This window comes from Dendropsophus ebraccatus, chromosome 8 (assembly GCF_027789765.1).
Source record: "Dendropsophus ebraccatus isolate aDenEbr1 chromosome 8, aDenEbr1.pat, whole genome shotgun sequence".
NCBI lineage: Eukaryota > Metazoa > Chordata > Amphibia > Anura > Hylidae > Dendropsophus > Dendropsophus ebraccatus.
The window spans coordinates 55,705,021-55,725,351 of NC_091461.1; the positions used below are offsets into that span (position 1 = coordinate 55,705,021).

At 41.3% G+C, this 20,331-nt stretch overlaps 1 protein-coding gene across 1 annotated transcript in view; it reads left to right on the plus strand.

The window, feature by feature from the left end:
* Nucleotides 1–20,331, plus strand: part of MYPN (myopalladin) — a 116,748-nt gene that overhangs the window by 88,757 nt on the left and 7,660 nt on the right. Inside the window, exons 7-17 of the mRNA XM_069980415.1 lie at nt 1,933–1,998; nt 2,251–2,392; nt 5,142–5,165; nt 5,821–5,937; nt 7,724–8,081; nt 12,645–13,160; nt 15,377–15,506; nt 17,008–17,241; nt 17,876–18,025; nt 19,818–19,900; nt 20,180–20,306. Of these exons, the coding sequence (XP_069836516.1) occupies nt 1,933–1,998; nt 2,251–2,392; nt 5,142–5,165; nt 5,821–5,937; nt 7,724–8,081; nt 12,645–13,160; nt 15,377–15,506; nt 17,008–17,241; nt 17,876–18,025; nt 19,818–19,900; nt 20,180–20,306 (1,947 nt within the window). The remainder of the gene's footprint in view (nt 1–1,932; nt 1,999–2,250; nt 2,393–5,141; nt 5,166–5,820; nt 5,938–7,723; nt 8,082–12,644; nt 13,161–15,376; nt 15,507–17,007; nt 17,242–17,875; nt 18,026–19,817; nt 19,901–20,179; nt 20,307–20,331) is intronic.

The following is a 20,331-nucleotide window of genomic DNA, read 5'->3' on the forward strand; positions in this document are numbered from 1 at the left end:
CATAACCGGCCAGGATGATCTCCAGTAGCCAGCTGGTGTTTTACAATGTGTGAACATGTCCTTACAATGTAACACTATGGGGGACATGTATCATCCGGCGTATTTTTTTTTTCGGCGTAAAGAGCCGATTTGCAAAGATTTTATTCGCAAATTGGCCGTTTTGCGAATAAAATATTCGCAAATCGGCTATTTACGCTGGGTACGCCGGGGGCGGGGAGGGGGTGTGGAGGGGGCAGAACGGGTGCGCGGAGTCATAGTCCGCGCGATTTATCGCCGAAAACCTACGCCAGCTGAGGACTGGAGTAGGTTTTTGGGCGTGCGCACCGGCTCGCACAGGATTTATGTAGCAGTCCGCTTCTACATAAATCTCCGTAGCACCGGAGATGCAGGGGCATTTTTAAGTCCGGCTCAGAAAACGCTGGACTTAATAAATGTCCCCTATGTGTATTGTACTATACTATGCTGCTAAATTCTTTATGCACAATCCACACCAAAAACCTGCTACAGATATAATGGCCCTGATTTACTAATGTGTTTCTGTCATCAGATTTTACTAGTTTTTTTCCCTGTTGTTTGCTTGTTTCACCTTATTTATATAAGATACATATTTATCAGATACGTTTTGATGTGTTTTCCTTTCTAGAAATCAGTCACCCCTAGTGTGGTGGGAAGGTCGGGTTAATTTAATTTTGTTATTAAGAAAACCTAACAAATTTACTAAGGGCAATAAAGATATTTGTCTGGTGGTTTGGGGTACTAAAATACTGAGGTATAGGGCTGTTGAGAATAGGACGATCTTAGTGAATGATACACGATTGGGCTGATTTACTGAGATTGTCTGGTTTTCAAGAACCCTACCCCTTAGCTTTTTAATTTTCAAAACTGCCAGAGATTTATTACTGTGTCCTTTTCCCTTAGTAAATCTGGAAGGTTTATCACATGACAAAAATAAAACCTAACCTTCACGCTACAATGGGGGTGGCTGATTTTTAGCATTGAAAACCCGTGAAAAAACGGTTTGCCCAATAAATATGTTGGGTACGGCGGGTTTTAAATGCAAAATAACAAGTGTGTTGGGTTTTAGAGATTTTTGTAGTGCACAACGTTAGTAAATATGGTGAAACAGGAAACCAACAGGGAAACACATTATTTAATCAGCCCCAATGTGTTTGAATGTGAGCAAGGAAAAAGCCTGTCTTGTCCCAGCACGGCCTCAATAACTCATTTGACTCATCTTGGCTTTATTTGTAATAAAGTCTAAATTTCACTTACGTTGTATATAAATTGTAACTTTGTTATTTTAGCTGTATTTTTTTTTTGTCCAAAGATATTATTACAGTATTTTCCTGCGTATAAGACTATTTTTTAACCCAGTAAAATCTTCACTAAAGTCAGGGGTCGTCTTATAAGCTGGGTGTCATCTAGGGCAGGTGCTGAAGAGCTTCGGAATCGGACTGGAGAATCTGTGGTCGCTGCATTCGGTGGGGCGAGATGAAAAACAGCCGCATCCCCACCATATGCGGAAACCGTATGAAGGGCGGAGCAAGTTGCAGGCATCCGGGGTATGGAAAAAAGAGATACGGCATAGTGGCGCTGTACCCAGAAAAACACACCTTATTTACCCGCCTGGCCCACCTTGTATCCTGCTGGTATTACTGTACCTCCTTCTCTGCCTCTCAGATCTTGCTGATGTCTTAAGTTTTTGTTATTAATTTTTGTTTGGTGTGTGTTGTAAGAGGGGTAGTCTTGTACGGTGAATTTATCCCAAACTCTCTATTTTAACTGGAAAAGTTGGGGGTCGTCTTATACGTCCAGTCGTCTTATACGCCGGAAAATACGGGTATCTTTTGAAATCCTGTAAATTCCTGTTGACATGTCTCCAGAATTTTTTTGCTATGGGAGTGAAGTAGAATTTTTATAATTTATTCACAGAGTTCGACTACATACCTACAAGGGCTAGACGGAAAACCAATAATGGCCGCCCCCGTTTTTACAAAGGTAAAATATCTATCTTTCGTATTTTACCTAGTGTTTGCTGTTATATAAGTAAATTATAAGCCAAATAAACATCAATTCCATAATTATATTTAAATTATTCTATTTATATACATTATTGCATGTGCTTCATATGAAACACCCTGATGTTTTTTTTTTACATTTCTTTAAAACTATTATATTATTGACATCATGCAATATTTTAGAATTGCCCTATCTATATTATCCTGTTTGCACTTTTTAACTTTCTTCTAGTCATTGCAAGACATAACATCCTCTGAAGGTCAATTGGTTGTATTTGAAAGCCGAGTCAAAGGGTCTCCTTCTCCAAAGGTTGAATGGTACAGAGAAGGAACATTGATTGAAGATTCACCAGATTTTCGAATTTTACAGAAAAGTAATTTCCTTCTTATATTTGGTTTTCTTTAATACAGCATTCACACAGCTATCTATATCCCCTATATATATCCCGAATATGTCCTACATCCCTATATTAATATTATATGTAATGTTACAGAAAAGCCAAACTTGGCATCACAAGCTGTTAATGCATTAAAACAAACAAACTACAAGTGGTGAGTTTATAAGTGACTGCTTTGAAATGACCTATACCTACCACATTAGGAGATTAGAGATAAGTGAGTACTAAAGTACTTAAATGCTTGTTACTTGAGTTGAGTATTTTCAAATACTTGAGTGCTATATTTCAGTAAGGAATACCATTAAAGTCTATGGGAGACTCAACCATTTTTAGGAGCCTCCTATTAGTCAGAAGGGAGGGTGTCTGGAGCACCTCAAAATCGCAGAAAATGATGAAAACTCCACGGAAATGGAATGGAAATAGCACAGGGAGCATGCATAGATGTATCTTAGACTCCCAGGCTTCTGTATTAAAAGGACTTTTGGATGAGAGGGGGCAATATTGTAGACCAGCCTGTGCTGCAGGACTATATAAGATCTATCAAACTAAGATATATAAGAGCTATCAATCAAGTGCCAGGTCAGGGGCCAAAAAGCCACTCCCACAACATCTCCTGGCATTACTTTTGCAACATCTCCTGGCATTACTCCTGCAACATTTCCTGGCATTGCTCTTACAATACCTCCTAACATTACTCCTACAACACCTCCTGGAATCACTCCTGCAAACCCTCCTGGCATTGTTTCTGCAACACCTCCTGGCATTAATTACTCTTACAATACCTCCTAACATTACTCCTACAACACCTCCTGGAATCACTCCTCCAATTCCTCCTGGCATTACTCCTGCAACACCTCCTGGCATTGCTCTTACAACACCTCCTAACATTACTGCCTACCACACCTTATGGAATTACTCCTTTGGCATTTCCTGGATATACTCCTGAACACCTCCTGTAATTACTCCTGCAACACCTCCTAGCATTACCCTTACAACACCCCCTAACAGTACTCCTACAACACCTCCATGAATTACTCCTACAACACCTCCTGGTTATACTCCTGAACATCTCCTGGTATTACTCTCACAGAAACTTCTAGCATTACTCCTACATTACCTCCTGGCATTATTTCTACACCTCCTGGTTATACTCCTACAACATCTCCTGGCATTATTTCTACAACACCTCCTGGTTAAACTTCTGAACACCTTCTGGTATTACTCCTACAACACCTTCTGACATTGCTCCTAAAACACCTCCTGGCATGACTTCTGCTATATACTAAAGACATGGCACATAATATATGTTTGAATACCTTTTTATACTGATGTATATCCGCTGTGGGTGAACCACTGTTTTCCATAAAACCTAATAAAACAGGAAGGAGTGGCCCTGATCTAGACCCTTGTCTATTAGCTTAAAGTCATACATTCAGTATTGGAGCCAAGCACAGGAAAAAACTGGATTACTAACCATTACTATCTGTATACCATTATCACTATTCCGTGGAATACTGGTATATTGTATGGAATATGAAAAGGACTATTGGGTGTTTGGTGAACCTATTCGAGCATCAGGAGACCTGGTCTATATAAACCCAGGTCACCTGGTATAGCAGGATGTGTCAGCTCCATTTTTACTCGTACACCTACTGTGTGAATAGCGAATAGCGAGCTCAAACAAGCATGTTTGCTCATGCTCTATAGGAGATACCTACAATGGTAAAGGAAAAGAGTCTACAACATTTGTAGCAGGTTGCACTAAATGTATTAAACAGCACAAGCCACTGTGATAAATATCACTCATCTTCATACTGGCTGAGAGTAGCAAGTCTGCCATAAAGTATTTTACTGAAGTCCTTATAGAATTAGTTTTAAAGGGGTTGTCCGGCGATAAAAAATTATTCACAGAATAACACACATTACAAAGTTATACAACTTTGTAATGTATGTTATGTCTGTGAATGGCCCCCTTCCCCGTGTCCCACCACCCCCACCCGTGTACCCGGAAGTGTGGTGCGCTATACATTACCTGTCACGTGCCGACCACGGTCTCCGATCCTCAGCAGTGACGTCTTCTTCGGGAGGCCAGCGGATCTTCCCGAGTGCCGGCCACCCTCTGCAGCGTCATCCGAAGCTCAGCCGCGATTGGCTGAGCATAACTGTGCTCAGCCAATCGCGGCTGAGCGGCTGATGACGCGGCCACGCGGCTGAGCTTCGGATGACGCTGCAGAGGGCGGCCGGCACTCGGGAAGATCCGCTGGCCTCCCGAAGAAGACGTCACTGCTGAGGATCGGAGACCGTGGTCGGCACGTGACAGGTAATGTATAGCGCACCACACTTCCAGGTACACGGGTGGGGGTGGTGGGACACGGGGAAGGGGGCCATTCACAGACATAACATACATTACAAAGTTGTATAACTTTGTAATGTGTGTTATTCTGTGAATAATTTTTTATCGCCGGACAACCCCTTTAATAGTTGTATCAGATGCAGAAGTAGGGATATAAGTTACATACATCTAAAATAACACATTTCTGAAGTATGTTGTAGTATCATGAAGCTGCTCTATGGTTTGTGGTTACTGAATCTCGAAGTTAGAATATACAAATATGTTGACGTTTTATAATCTCATGTTAGTAGGTGGGTCAACGTTACTTGATTACCAAAAAAATTGGCTAAATTCACAAAGCTGAACTCAATTCTTGTTCTTATTTTCTTCTAGAGCCTCGATCTATGGCTGAACCTGGTAAGTGTAAAGCTATGAGTATAAAGTACCTTATTGTGTTACGCTGTCTTGGGACACTTCATGTGCTAAATATCACAGGGTTTATGAATCTAAACATACAGTGCCTTCAGAAAGTCTTCACACCCTTTTACTTTTTCACATGTTGAGGCCTTGTGCTAACATTAAAAAAATCAAGTTTTCCATTATCTGCACTAAGTACCCAATAATAAGAATGTAAAAACATTTTTACAAATTTACTACAAAGAAAAAAAACTAAAATTCTGCATAGACATAAATATTTAGATCCTTTGCTATGCCACTTGAAAGTTAGCTTTGAGGCCTTCCACTTTACTTGATTTATTTGAGATGTTTCTACACCTACATTGAAGTCCACCTGTGGTAAAGGGGCTTTAACTATGTACTGAGTAAAGGGCGTGAATACTTATGCAATAGTTTAGTTTTTCCTTTTCAATAAGATAAGTTTTCACTTTGCCGTCATAGGGTACTGAGTGCAGAAAACATACTGCATACTTTCCTTATATATTGTAGGGCTGAAGGGGGCCAGCTTGTGAAGATGACAGCAGACTTGCAAAGTTTAGCGCTGTAAAATATTGCATATTTATGCTAGCAAATTTGCACATGTAGTTATAAATGATATTTCTGTTTCATTTAACAGAAGAGATATGCACTTTAGTTATTGCAGAAGTCTTTTCTGAAGATTCTGGCATGTTTACATGTACAGCAAGTAACAAGTATGGCACCACTTCTAGCACCGCCTATTTGACTGTGAAAGGTAAGTAGCAGTAGAATTAGAATGGTATAGCACACTACACATTGTCCTTTTTAGGCTGGGTTCACACTATGTATATTTGAGGCTGTATTTGTGAGGCTGTATAGCAACCAAAACAAGGAGTGGAGTGAAAACACAGAAAGGATCTGTTCACATAATGTTGTAATTGAGTGGATGGCCGTCATTTAATGGCAAATATTTGCTGTTATTTTAAAACAACGGCTGTTATATTGAAATAATGGCCGTTATTTACTGTTATATGGCGGCCATCCACTCAATTTCACCATTGTGTGGACAGATCCTTTCTGTGTTTTCAATCCACTCCTGGTTTTGGTTGCTATGAGGACCTGACATGAGGACCAAATACAGCCTCAAATATACATAGTGTGAACCCAGCCTCAAAGTGGAACTCTGGCCAAAATATTTGCAGGCAGGGGGTGGGGGAATATAATAAAGAAGCTCTACGTACCTGTCCCCATTGCCCGCAGTGCTGCGTCACAGAGCTACTGACCACCACTGGGCTCCAGTATCTCCCTTGTTCCAAAGTCGCCACAAACCGGCTCAGCCAGTCAGTGACTGCATTGGTATCCCACCCCAGTCACTGACTGGCTGAATAGGCATTCCTGCCCCCGGGTCATGATGTTTCAAGAGTGGGAAGTCCAGGAGCCCGGTGGGGGGTCAGGGATTGGTAAGGCAGTGCTGCGGGGGCATGGGGACAGGTAATTAGAACTTTTTGAGCTTTTAATTAAAGGGGTAGTGCGGCGCTAAGAAATTATTCACAAAATAACACACATTACAAGGTTATACAACTTTGTATTGTATGTTATGTATGTGAATCGCCCCCTTCCCCGTGTTCCCTCATCCCCGCACGTGGACCCGGAAGTGTAGTGTACCATTCATACCTGACGCGCGTCGTCCCCGACCCCGATCTTCTGTCAACAACGTAATCTTCGGGAGGCCGGCCGAATCACTGCAGCCGTCCCTGATGCCGGCCCCCCTCTGCCGCGTCATCGGCTGCCCAGCTGCGATTGGCTGACCATAATTGTGCTCAGCCAATCGCGGCTGAGCAGCTAATGACACGGACGCATCATCAGCTGCTCAGCCGCGATTGGCTGAGCACAGTTATGCTCAGCCAATTGCGGCTGAGCAGCCAATGACGCGGCAGAGGGGGCCGGCATCAGGGACGGCTGCAGCGATTCGGCCGGCCTCCCGAAGATTACGTCGTTGACAGAAGATCGGGATTGAGGACGACGCGTGTCAGGTATGAATGGTACAATACACTTCCGGGTCCACGTGCGGGGGTGGGGAAACACGGGGAAGGGGGCGATTCACATACATAACATACAATACAAAGTGGTATAACTTTGTAATGTGTGTTATTTTGTGAATAATTTCTTAGCGCCGCACTACCCCTTTAAGTTACCATACCCCCATGCCTGCACCTAATTTGTCATCTTGGCTGTACTTTAAAGAAAGTCAGAGTATATTTAAATTACATTTAATACAAAAATAATTTACCCACATTCGGCAAAACATTTCTGCAGCTACTTATGCATTTATTTATTATAACAGCTGATGTACGTGGAAGTAGCCACATGTCCTATATAGGGCCCTTTTAATAAGTTGCAATACAAGGTATAACATTTTAGCTAGGATTTGCTGTATTTGCGCATGCATAATGAAAAAGAAATGTTGTTATTATTATTTCAAAATTGCAAAAAAATTGAAAATTTGCTACTTTTAAGTAGAAATTTATTTATATAAGTCATTTATTATTTTGTTTACCCAGGTTCCACAGAAAATCTTGCTAAACCTCCCTTAACTATAAGCACAATCAATATAGATGCCTTTAAAAGGGAACCTTTGCCCTCCACACCACCACCAATTTTAGTGGAACCACCCCCAAAGCCTAAACTAGAGGGGGTTCTAGTGAACCACAATGAGCCCAGACCAAGCTCGAAAATTGGCCTAAGAGTTCATTTTAACTTGCCTGATGATGACAAAGGAAGCGAATCATCATCTGAAGAAGGCGTCCTGGGGGAAAGAAATTATGGATCAAATAACCAGGATATGTTAAATGGTCAGTCATACTCAGCATTATCTGGATCTATGAAAGAGCCTCCACCAGTATTTGCAAAGCCAAAACTGTAAGTACAGTAGGTTTTCTAGCATATTATTTTCATTTTGTATGATAAACGTATATATGTCAAGGAATTCACTGCCATAATATTTGGTTTTGGTTTTTTTTTTATTAAATTGAGCAAAGATTGGAAGCAAGTGAGAATATATTATTTTACTGAAATAGTAGTAGATGTATGGAACAGAGATGAGCGAGTAGTGAAATATTCGAATTTCGAGAATTCGAATCGAATAGGCACTGATATTCGACTATTCAAACGAATATTCAATGCCATTATAGTCTATGGGAAAAAAATTCGAGGCACTTGGAAATCCAAATTCGACCACTTGGAGGTCACCAAGTCCCCCATGAAACCTCCCTAAACGATGCCAACACCTCCGGAATGACACTGTGACATCAGGGGGAGCATGCCTGGGTGTACCCAACACCCCAAAATCGCAGTATAATGCCACTCTCCTCAGTTACGAAGGAAAAATATTTGCGAACGCTTTACGAATGTTTACAGCAATATTCACACATTTCCTTCATATTTTGTGCGCAGTGTTACATACATGATTCCAATGTGCGTTCGTAGAGCATCACGTTATTCGCGAGTATCACGCCTTATGCTGTACGAACGCTAGGCCGCAGCAGAGCAGAGATTAGGCAACTGGCACTATAGGTATAATGTGCCTTTTACTGGGCAACTGGCACAATAGGTATCATTTGCCTTTTACTGGGCAACTAGCACAATAGGTATCACGTGCCTTTTACTGGGCAACTGGCACAATAGGTATCACTTGCCTTTTCCTGGGCAACTGGCACAATAGGTATCACTTGCCTTTTACTGGGCAACTGGCACAATAAGGTATCACGTGCCTTTTACTGGGCAACTGGCACAATATGTATAACGTTTACGTGCCCTTAGTGGGCTAAACCAGGGACACTATAAGTCACTTGTACACACAGGGTACTGGAATGAATACTGATGCTGATGCTGTTATATTATCTATGTCTTAGCACTGAGAAGTGCTTTGGATTCAAAGATGACCTTTTTCGCTGGATCTTAGCCCTGAAAAGGACTTTTGAGTTCAGTAGTAAGCCTGCCTAACCAAAAAAGGCTACTAAAACCTCCCTACTCAAGATCTCTCCCTGGCTAGGTTGAAAGCGCATCTGCGGTTGAGAGGTGGAAGTCAATTATTAAAGGGGTAGTGCGGCGCTAAACAATTATTCACTAAATAACACACATTACAAAGTTATGCAACTTTGTAATGGTAGATGAAGTGTCGGATCCTTGGGGTAGGCGGGGACCACAGGAGCCAGAATGACGGCGCTTCACGGCTTCAGGTTTAATGAAGTAAAACAATGAATTTTAATGGTCTCATAAACAACGCGTTTCAAGGCATAAATTGCCCCTTTGTCAAGTAGGAGAGACATAGTGTATCATAGGCAGAGGCAGGTATGTATAGAGCACTACACTTCCGGGTCTGGTGTGGGTGGGGGGAAACACGGGGAAGGGGGGCGATTCACTAACATAACATACATTACAAAGTTGTATAACTTTGTAATGTTTGTTATTTAGTGAATAATTGTTTAGCGCCGCACTACCCCTTTAAATATTTGAGGTCATGTGGTTTAGCCACCCAATGAGGGTAGATGCCGTTTTCGCGCTGCGCGCGTACTCCCAGGGTCCCTCACTGCCTCCCTGCATGGTGATTTGCTTAAAAAAAAAGCGCCAAGTGCGATGGGAGGGCTTTCAAATGTTTCCCACGTATTCGTCTACTCGATTGTATTCGAATCTTTTGAATACCGCAATATTCGATCGAATACCATCTCGATCGAATCGTATTTGCTCATCTCTAGTATGGAACAAACACTCAGCAGATGTGGTTGGTAACTCCTAAGTAAGTGCATTACAGCATGTCTGGGTTACGCATACACAATATCTGTTCTAAGATTAAAATACAAAGGAAATATTGTGAGATCAGACTAGATGGATTCCACCAATCTTCCAATCTTTTTTTCCAGTCAGGACCACTTGTTTCCATCATTTTCTTTTATTTCCCAGCTGAACTTGAGTAATTTACAGGTAGGTGTAATTTTCCACCAAGTTACAATACGTGTCAATGTATCCACATGTGGGAGATTTATAAAACTTGGTGTAGAGTGAAACTGGCTCAGTTGCCTCTAGCAACCAATCAGATTCCACCTTTGATTCCTCACAGACTCTTTGGAAAATGAAATGTGGAATCTGGTTGGTTGCTAGGAGCAACTGAGCCAGTTTCACTTTACACCAGGGGTCTCAAACTCAATTTACCTGGGGGCCGCTGGAGGTAGAGTCTGGGTGAGGCTGGGCCGCATCAGGGTTTCCACAAGAAAAGCTCTTACAAAAACATTCCAATGTCATCAAATGTAATTATTATTATTCAGATTCAAATGTCTGTATTGACAGTTCCTTAACATTTAACTTTCTGAACATGAAAGTTACATCAGGTGACTCACAGGGGACGTCTTCATTGATCGTAGTTCTTCCCTTTTCATCATCTTCTCCTTCTCTCCTGGGCCATTGTGAGAACTTCTTCGAGCCACGAATCCACAGAATCTACCAGAGAAACATATTAGGCTCCTCACTCTGGCACCATCCTCATCTCTCTACTAACTGCACATCTGTATTGGCCCCTTTACAGCCTCATTTAGTAGGTAGGCTGACTCTATGTGATCCACCTTATAGAATATGCCCCCCTCTGTGTACAGATGGCCCCTTGCTCAGTCTTCCATATAGATGACCCCATGTGCATCTCCTTGGGAGACCCTCTCTGTGTAGTCCCCCTATAGTAGATGCCCCCATGTAGTCCCCTCCTTATATTTCCCCCCATATAGATGCCTCCTTTATATTGCTCCCCTTATCTCCCCCCCCATATAGATGCCTCCTTTATGTTGCCCCCCTTATCTCCCCCCCATATAGATGCCTCCTTTATGTTGCCCCCTTATCTCCCCCCCATATAGATGCCTCCTTATCTCCCCCCCATATAGATGCCTCCTTTATGTTTCCCCCCTTATCTCCCCCCCATATAGATGCCTCCTTTATGTTGCCTCCCTTATCTCCCCCCCATATAGATGCCTCCTTTATGTTGCCTCCCTTATCTCCCCCCAGATAGATGCCTCTTTTATGTTGCCCCCTTCTTAACTTTTCCCCCATATAGATGCCTCCCTTATCTTTCCCCCCAAATAAATGCCCCCCCCCCCTCTTTGTAGATGTTGTCCCCATATCTTGTACCCCGCAAAGTAGATAAAGAGCAAAACAAAAAAACAACTCACCTAACACATCGATCCCACGTCGCAGCTCCCTTCTTACGGACGGCCCCCGGCTGATGCTGCCTCCCTGCGGGTGTCCCCGGGATTCCCGGGCAGCACGCGCACCAGGGAGCTGTGTGCGCCGGGCTGTTACTTCCAGGTTAGCGCTCCCTGACTCGGAAGCAACAGCCGCTGCGCACACAGCTCCCTGGTGCGCGTGCTGGCCGGGAATCCCGGGGACACCCGCAGGGAGGCAGCATCAGCCGGGGGCCGTCCAACACAGACTCTTGTGACCGCAAGCAAAACACTGCTTGCGGTCACAAGAGTGATCGATCAATGGGCCGGGCGGCGGAGGGGGGCCGCCGGGCAGTAAAGTGGTGGGGGGCGCAAACTTGTGTCCCGCGGGCCGCAGTTGGCCCGCGGGCCGCGAGTTTGAGACCCATGCTTTACACCATGTTTGATAAATCTCCCCCATAATCTTTATATCTGTTGTTATGTTCCAATACACTCACTATAAAGCTACAAAAGTGTTCATATCTCCAAATATTTGTATACATTTAAACCTCCTGCACACAAACAGCTGACCGCAAAACTACTGATCTGTTGGCATGGATGGCCCATGGAGTGTCAACCATGTGTAAAATAAAATACATATGGACATATATATTTAATTTGCTACTTTATAAAATGTTTATATTGTTGGAGATACAGTTATTCAATCTCAAATGTCCCGCTCAGCCAATCAGTGCGCTGCCCCGCCATGGTATCTGCTGCGGATCTGGGGTGTGTGAATCCAGCCAGAAACTGTCCAGGAAACAGTAGCTGCTTTCTTTAAAAATAAGTGTGCCACAGGTGACCTCAGATTATGTGTGGTATTACAACTCAGCTCTATTTACTTTAGTCTAAATGAGCTACAATACCACCCACAAACTGAAGACAAGGGTGCTATGGTTTCTGAAATGATAAGAATGTTTATTCTAATACTGAATAACCTCATTAAAGGAAACCAATCAGCACATTTGTGCTTACTGAGCTCCAAGAATGGCTGTACGCACCTCACAGCCAGGTCTACTGTGGTTTTGAGGGGTTAAAATGCATTTTAATACCGCCTATGAGGAAGAGGGAGTGCCACGGCTTTGTCTCAACATGTTTTTTGCATGGGAAGGTGGTTGTCATTTACATTCGCTATATGCTCAGCAGTCATAATAGATCACATCTGTAATGTCAACCATTGTCTGTGTATACAGTGATGTCTTTATAGCCATTTTGATGAATCACATTTGTATTCTGTATACAGAGATGCTATGAAACTACAGCAGCTTCATAATCAAGTGATGAATGAGCAGCAAGTTCAACCGTCAGCTCCTAATGTGATGGCAAGAGATGTCCTTTCAAGCCCTGCCAATCAAAATTCCTCTACTGCTGCCCAACCCTATATGTTCTCTCGCCCGCAACAGTTCCTGACAAGTTCTGATTCAGTCAATACATACCCAGCTTCTACGATTAACACTGTTTCTCAGACAAGACCGTGGGCAGTAAGCACACCAAGTACTTCCAATATTTCCTCTTTTTCATCTCCTTCATCCTCCTCTGTACAACCTCAGTACAATGTGAATGAATCCATATTACCTATTGCACCTACTATACAGCCCAGTTGGAACCAATTCCAAGCACAAACTGTACCTGCAATCCCTGTTTCTCCACCACGGATTCAGAATCCTGTTGCATTTCTTAGTTCTGTTCTTCCTTCACTTCCACCTACCCCTACCCCGACAGTAACAAATTCAATGGGTCTACCAAAGAGCGCAGCCTCGTAAGTTTACTATTTTTACGTTTCTCACTATAGAGAGACTATATAATCTGTCCATGAGCAATTGTGGTGTTTTTAATGTGTCAAGTCCATGCTGAATTCTGAGTGCCTAAAGATACAAGCCTGGAGCCCGTGGCTGAGTCTGCCTATCAGTAGACTCTTGTGACAACAATTCCAGTCTGTGTTCTCTGATTGTCAAGAATGTCAAACTGATTTTCACCAAGGGACACGTCAGCCTTATTGTTGCCTTTAAATGGCCATTTGTAGTTGTAATGTAATTGTAAAACTGTATAGCTTTACTTATACAGTCTTACAATTACAGATGGCTGTTTTAAGTAAACCAAAAGGCTAATGTTAAATAAACTGAGACACCATATCAAAAATAGGTATATGCCCCCAGTAGGTAATTGCCATCACATTATGTAGGTGATGTACCAAAGAGGTAGGTACTTCACCCCCATTAGGTAGTTAGTGTTAAATAAATTAAACAGAAACCCCTTATGCTGCTTTATTTATATCTCAGCCTAAAGGAAATACCTATCTCCTGCTTCAGTGGACCTTGCTCATCCAGATAATAATATACTGTTTTCATAAGACAAAACCTTTAAGTATGAATACCATGAGTTATATACCAATCTTCCTGTTCAAAACTGGACATGGTTTGGAAGCTAAATCAGCTATCTTATGCAGTTTGTGTATCTCCTTTTGACATTAAAGGGATATGCACAAATTGGGCAGCACCCAAAAAAAGATCCGTCTTTTTTTTTTTTTATAATGAAAGTCAATGTAAAAACTGATCCAGACGGATTGCACACAACTGCATCCATTTTCGCATCTGTTTATTTTCATAAAACGTATGTGTTAAACGAACTGCAAAAATGCAGTGTGAACCCAGCCTTATGCAAATTGTGTAAGACAGCTGATCTGGCTGTTTTCTTCCAATCATCTGCAGCAGGCTCAAAAATGTTGGAGGTGGCCAATAAGTCATCTTTTTAATTTGAAAATTCCTTAGGCTAGTTTCACATCTATAGGATCGCAGCGGATTTCATGCTGCGAGTTCCAAAGCAAAATCCGCTGCGATCCTGTGTAGTGTCATTTTATATAGGTTTGCATAGGATTTTTCTATAGGTTTTATACTTGCAGCAGATTTTTCATTCTGCTGCGAGTATGTAAAGCCCCGTCTTGTGCGATCCTGTACCTGTGAAACTAGCCTTAAAGTAATCTGGTATAAATCAAAGAAGGATATTACTGCACTTGTCTGTGCAGTTTTTGTTACCCATATTCATTCCAATGGAGAGAATGCAATACATTTTTATACAAATTCAAACACAAAGTATTATAAGCCAGCTCATCTGGCCAGGATTACCTCATTCTTCCAAACTGCATGCTGTTCATTTTTTATGCATTTTAAGCTTTTAAATTTAAGATTAAGTCTAAAAAATGGAAAGTGTGATGTTCAATGGTCAATGTTGTGGTGTATAACCTTGGGTTATACATCATGTGGATGTTACCAAAATCATACACCTGCCTAAATATTGTTGCAGGCCATGCATATACCCCTTCATGGCTACCGTATTCCCTAACAGCAATGGCCTTTTTCAGCAGGGTAATGTACCCTACCACACTGCATAAAAAATTCAGGGATGTTTTAAGGAACACGGTAAGTATGTTGACCTAGCCTCCTAATTCCCCACAATTCCTCCAAAATTGCAATACAATTTACCATCTGTGGTATGTGCTGGAAAAACATGTTTTGAGCCATGAAGAGCCCAACTTGCAATGTTAATCTTTTCCATAAATGTTAGCATGGTGGGGACTGGCTGCTGGACACTCCATTAATAGGAACAAGGGATCCCAATCATCCTTTTTTCCTTTAGCTGTCAGTGTCATAGACTTTGAATGGAGCAGCTACTCCATTTAGACTCCTCCTAGTCATATCCTAGGTCTCAAAGTTTTACTATAGTACTATAATCTATATAATCTGTGTTGGCTTTGTAGATTTAAACACCAATGTTTCTGGTAGTAGCAAATCTCCATATTGTCTTGAAAATACCATAGTGATCCATTAGATAGTAGATTACAGTTGCTGAATGAGTTGCTGCCTGGTTAAATAAATTCCTGTATGTCCTTATCCAAACTGGTTTCTCTGCCCTGTTTACAACCTCATTCACTGGTCACACAGGTACTTCACACTTCAATGTATACCATTTTCCTTCTAGACCTTTTGCTGGCACACCAAAGAAAAATTCAAAGTTAGTGCGGTTTAGTCCACAGGATCAAATACAAGAAAGCAAGGATAAAGTTGTACGGGAATTAGAAAAGAAGCTGACGTTAAGAGAAGATGTATTTGTACTGCGGCAGCAGGTGTGTGGTCTATATGAGATATATATATATTTAAGAAAAAGTGTATATTTTGCTTCTATATGCCTTAAAGCGTAACTGTCATTTCAGGGTCATTTTTCTGAAAACATTAAATATCTATAGTACAAGCGATTTTAAGAAACTCTGTAATAGGTTTTATGTACTAAAAGAGTTTCCTTCTGTAGTGAAAAACCAATCTCCCAGCCTCCCCCCTCACATCAGATGAAGCAGGATTTCTGTCTCCATTATGTGGCTATGGAGAGGGGAGGGGCTGTTAGGAGTGACTGAGCACAGAGGATTTCTGCAAAGCACAACCCCCTGCAATCTTCTCTCAGTAAGTTCATAGATAAGCACTGACCTTTCTGACACCTGAATTTAGCGTTTTAGGTGCCCAGAGAGTCTACAAACAGCTGACCTTCATGTCACCTCTTCCTGCTCCCTCATCTCCCTCGGCCCCTCCCCTCTTCATAGGCTTACAATGGAGAGAGCAGAACCCGTCTTCACTGGCTTCTCTGTAATGAAGACGTGTTTGCCTGATAATGCACAGATAAGAAGTCAGGGGGGGAGGCTGGGAAATTGCTTCTTGAGTACAGAAGGAGGCTTTTTTTGGCTGATGAAACCTATTACAGAGTTTCTTAAAATCGCTTATACTACTGATTTCTGCAATAAAAAAAAAACATGACAGTTACGCTTTAAACATATCATTATAATACCACTTTTTATAAATGTGACTTTTAGAGATGAGTGCAACTGAAGTTTGCTTGAGTCCGACCATTCGGCATATGAATACCAGTGGCTGAAGAAGTTGGATGCAGCCCTATGAATAGCAACAAAAACAGAAAAAGGTGATGGTACTCGCAATGATCGGCACTGTCCCAAGAATCCAATTACACTACACAATATAGGAAAAAGATGTAAACATTGTGCTTTTAGTATAAAAACATCTTTTTCCTATTTTGCATACTGTAATTGGATTCTTGGGACAGCGCCGACCGTTGTGAGTCACCTTTTTCTGTTTTTATTGCCACACACACATACGGGCACCCATTTTGGGAGTATCCCATTCATGGTACCATCAGCTTTGCAGTCCCTTGGTTTTTCCTTACCACATCTCAACCCACCAGTGACTGATGTTGCTTGGAAATTAATGGTACCCCACCAGGATGGGGGGAAATATGCATAAAGCCCAAAAAGGACTCAAGGTGGGCTTACCATCATTCTTCCTAAAATTCTTGTCCCTCCACGGTGAGGCACGAGTTGTTTGTTTGTTTGTTTTTTGTTTTGTTTTTTTCTTCTATTGCAGCCCAAGGAGTCCTGGAAAACTAAGATACCGCCAATCTATGTTTTCCTGGACTCCCTAGGGCTGCATCCAACTTCTCTAGTCACCAGTAATCAAATGTCGAACAATCAGACTCGAGCATTGTTGCAAGTTGCGCTCATGCCAAGTGACTTTCACTAAATTAGTTTCTCACTGTTTGGGCTAACATAGTCATACTTACAGGAATACAAGATATCCAGTTTTGAGCAGAGGTTGATGAATGAGATAGAGTTTCGCTTGGAGCGTACTCCTGTCGATGAATCTGATGATGAAGTCCAACATGACGAGATCCCCACAGGAAAGTGCATCGCACCAATATTTGATCGTAGACTCAAGCATTTCCGTGTCGTAGAAGGTGCATCAGTCACATTCACATGTAAAGTTGTCGGAATACCCATACCTAAGGTGTGTCATTTCTTTACATAAACATTAAATATGTTTCTATCAACTATAACCTTGACAGGTATCCATTTTAATCACTAAGAACAGTGACTGTTGTACACATACTCTGGTAACCGAATCATCCTAAAATCATATGGGCATTATAAAGACACTTTGTAGTAAACAGATATGTTTGGTTTTGACGCGACAAACCCTGTGTACAATAGGCATGGTCCTAAGTGGAATGTCTTCAGCCCAATGGTATACAACTAGTTTTAGTAAAGGTCCACAGTCAAGTGAATGTCCAAGCTGAACACCAACAGTAAAAATGTCAACATGTTAGGCTAGGATCACACTGCCTCAGAGGTTCTGCAAAGCCGAACCAAGGAACACAAACAGAGCCCCGGGGACCCTATTGAAATTAATGGGGTCCGTCAGGTTTTCCACTTGTATCCAGTAGTGTAACAGGATAAAAAGCTGTCACCATTTATTATTTTCATAATGACAACAATCAGGGGGACAGAGCCTGGGGTCTGTGGTACTCCGAAGCTCCCATTATGGTTGAATTAGGAAACAATTTTTCATTATATATGTATTAACTTCAATTTGGACACAAACTGGTAAAAAATATGAACCTGTCATTAACTCTGTGTTTTAGGTTTATTGGTTCAAAGACGGAAAGCAGATTTCAAAGAAGAATGAACATTGCAAGATGAAAAGAGAAGCAGATGGGACGTGCTTATTACATATTGAATCTGCTACCAACGATGATGACGGAAACTATACAATCATGGCTGCAAATCCTCAGGTACCAGTGTACATAGCACTTTGTATAGTTCCAGACCTGTGCCCTTTGTAATAATTCAATGAAGTGCAAAACATCAGTGGTGGTAGAAGAAGAGGTCCAGGTATTGGCACCTAAGACAGAAGGGGCTGATGTTTGATTCCTTCTCTATCCCCCTTTCCATATCTGTTAACTTCAACAGAAAACAGGGGCAATGGCAGCATCACCTACAACTAGAGTATTAGTGCTTTATTATATGGTGGTGCTCAGTACAATTGTAGTATGTCTACTTTATCATATGCAAATAAAGAGTCTATGGCACTCACCAGTTCTCTTCAGTTTCCTTTATATCATCTTCATAGCAAGAATTGCATGAAACTGGAGTCACATATCAAAGATGTTGGCCTATATTTCTGCACAAGTAAGCTACCTGACCAGAAAGCAAATACTATACCTATACCTATAGATTAGCCTACATTATAGAATCACAATCCTACATAATTATAAAACATATTACAAACATTGTGAAAATTTAATTTTCATCTTTAAGACCAAGGGTGCAGAATCCACCTTGACTCCACTAACTATAAACATTTGTCTGTCATTACCATTCTTCTGATTATATCATCGTTCATACCCTAAGCTATGATCTATCATTATTATGTACTCCCCTTGTATGTGAAATGAATCTTGGCCTACCTGTTCTAAGTGATTAAATATATTTGCAATACCATTTATATAAAGTGTCAGAAGCAACATGAGAAAATATTACTTTGCTGAAAGAGTACTAGATGCTTGGAACAAACTTCCAGCAGATGTGGTTGGTGAATCTTCAATAACACAATATAAACCTGCCTGGAATAAACGTATATCTATCCTAAGATAATAAGAAGGGAAATACTAAAAGGGCAGACTAGATGGACCCAGTGGTCTTTTTATGATGACAATCTTCTATGTTTTTATATTTCATATGTTTTTTTCCTATATAAAAGAACTTACTGGGGCACTATAATGGGTTACGGGTATAGGTAGATAGCATTTGTTTCCTAGTGGTTGAGGGATCTCCTGTCAGGTCTTTAAAATGTGTGGTGTAAAGCAGAATTAAGGATAGTTGTAGAGTGCTGTGGATTCTTTCTTTGCATATGGTTTATAACCCTTTGTTTTCTAACCATGACGGCATAGAAAGTCCTTCCTAGCATTAAAGGTGATAAGTTGACCCTCTCTAAAGGGCCATAGCAGCAACATATTGTGCCTCTATGGTATCTTCGCCTTTGTCAGATACAGAAATGAATGATAACATATTATAAGCAGTGTTAAATATGGCCACTAGGTGATGCTGTTGTCACATCCAGTTTTAATAGAGAACCCTCATCACTGTACAACTGTGCCTTACTAAATATACTATTGCATTTATGCAGTAATAAATAATTTTAATTTTTAAACATAAATAACTATTGCTAAATAAATCAATAAGATCCAAATCGGAGCTAGCAGGAAGTCCATTATTATTTAGTTGTATTTTAGGGCTTGGCTTTTTATAGATGGGAATCACCACAAATTAGGGGAAGAATATGTTTAATGAGTTCAGGAAAGATCACAGTCCAAGGTTTTCACTGAAAATAAATATATCATTTATAAGTAATTAAAGGTCTTCTCTGGAACTATACAATGTCTTCTCTAGAACAGCAATGGCCTCTTCTTAGAATGTGAATGGATTATTCTTCCTCCTCTAAAATTGAACACTTTAGAAAAAGAAACATGATGAATGTGTCTTGTTTTAGTAATATGCAGTGTCTGACACAGCTGTGTTTTACAGGGAAGAATCAGCTGTTCTGGACATTTACTTGTGCAGTCAGCACCGCTGCGTCCACGCTCTATTCCTACAGTGCTCTCTCATAGGTATCCTCTCTTTTTGCTATTTCTTATTTGTCTTTGCCACAATCATCCTCTGACTTGATGGGGATTTATATTCACTACTAAAATGTATATAATTTAACAAAACACACTAATAGCCAGGTATTGCATGGCCTTTCTAATAGCATACCACTACATGAATAGTATAATGGACCGGCTCATTGTCTCATTTCTGTGTGTGATAAGAATTGGACCTTTCTTATGCTTTTCTTTATACAATTATTAATAGTTTTTCCTGCTCCTAAAATAATTTGCGCTTTCCAGAGTGAGACCTCGCGTGCCAGAGGTGGAGAGTGAATCGGTGCAGGAGAGGTTCTTCCGGCCGTACTTTCTCCAAGCTCCTGGAGACATGGCAGCACATGAAGGACGCTTATGTAGGCTGGACTGTAAGGTACAATATAAGAAAGAAGATAAAA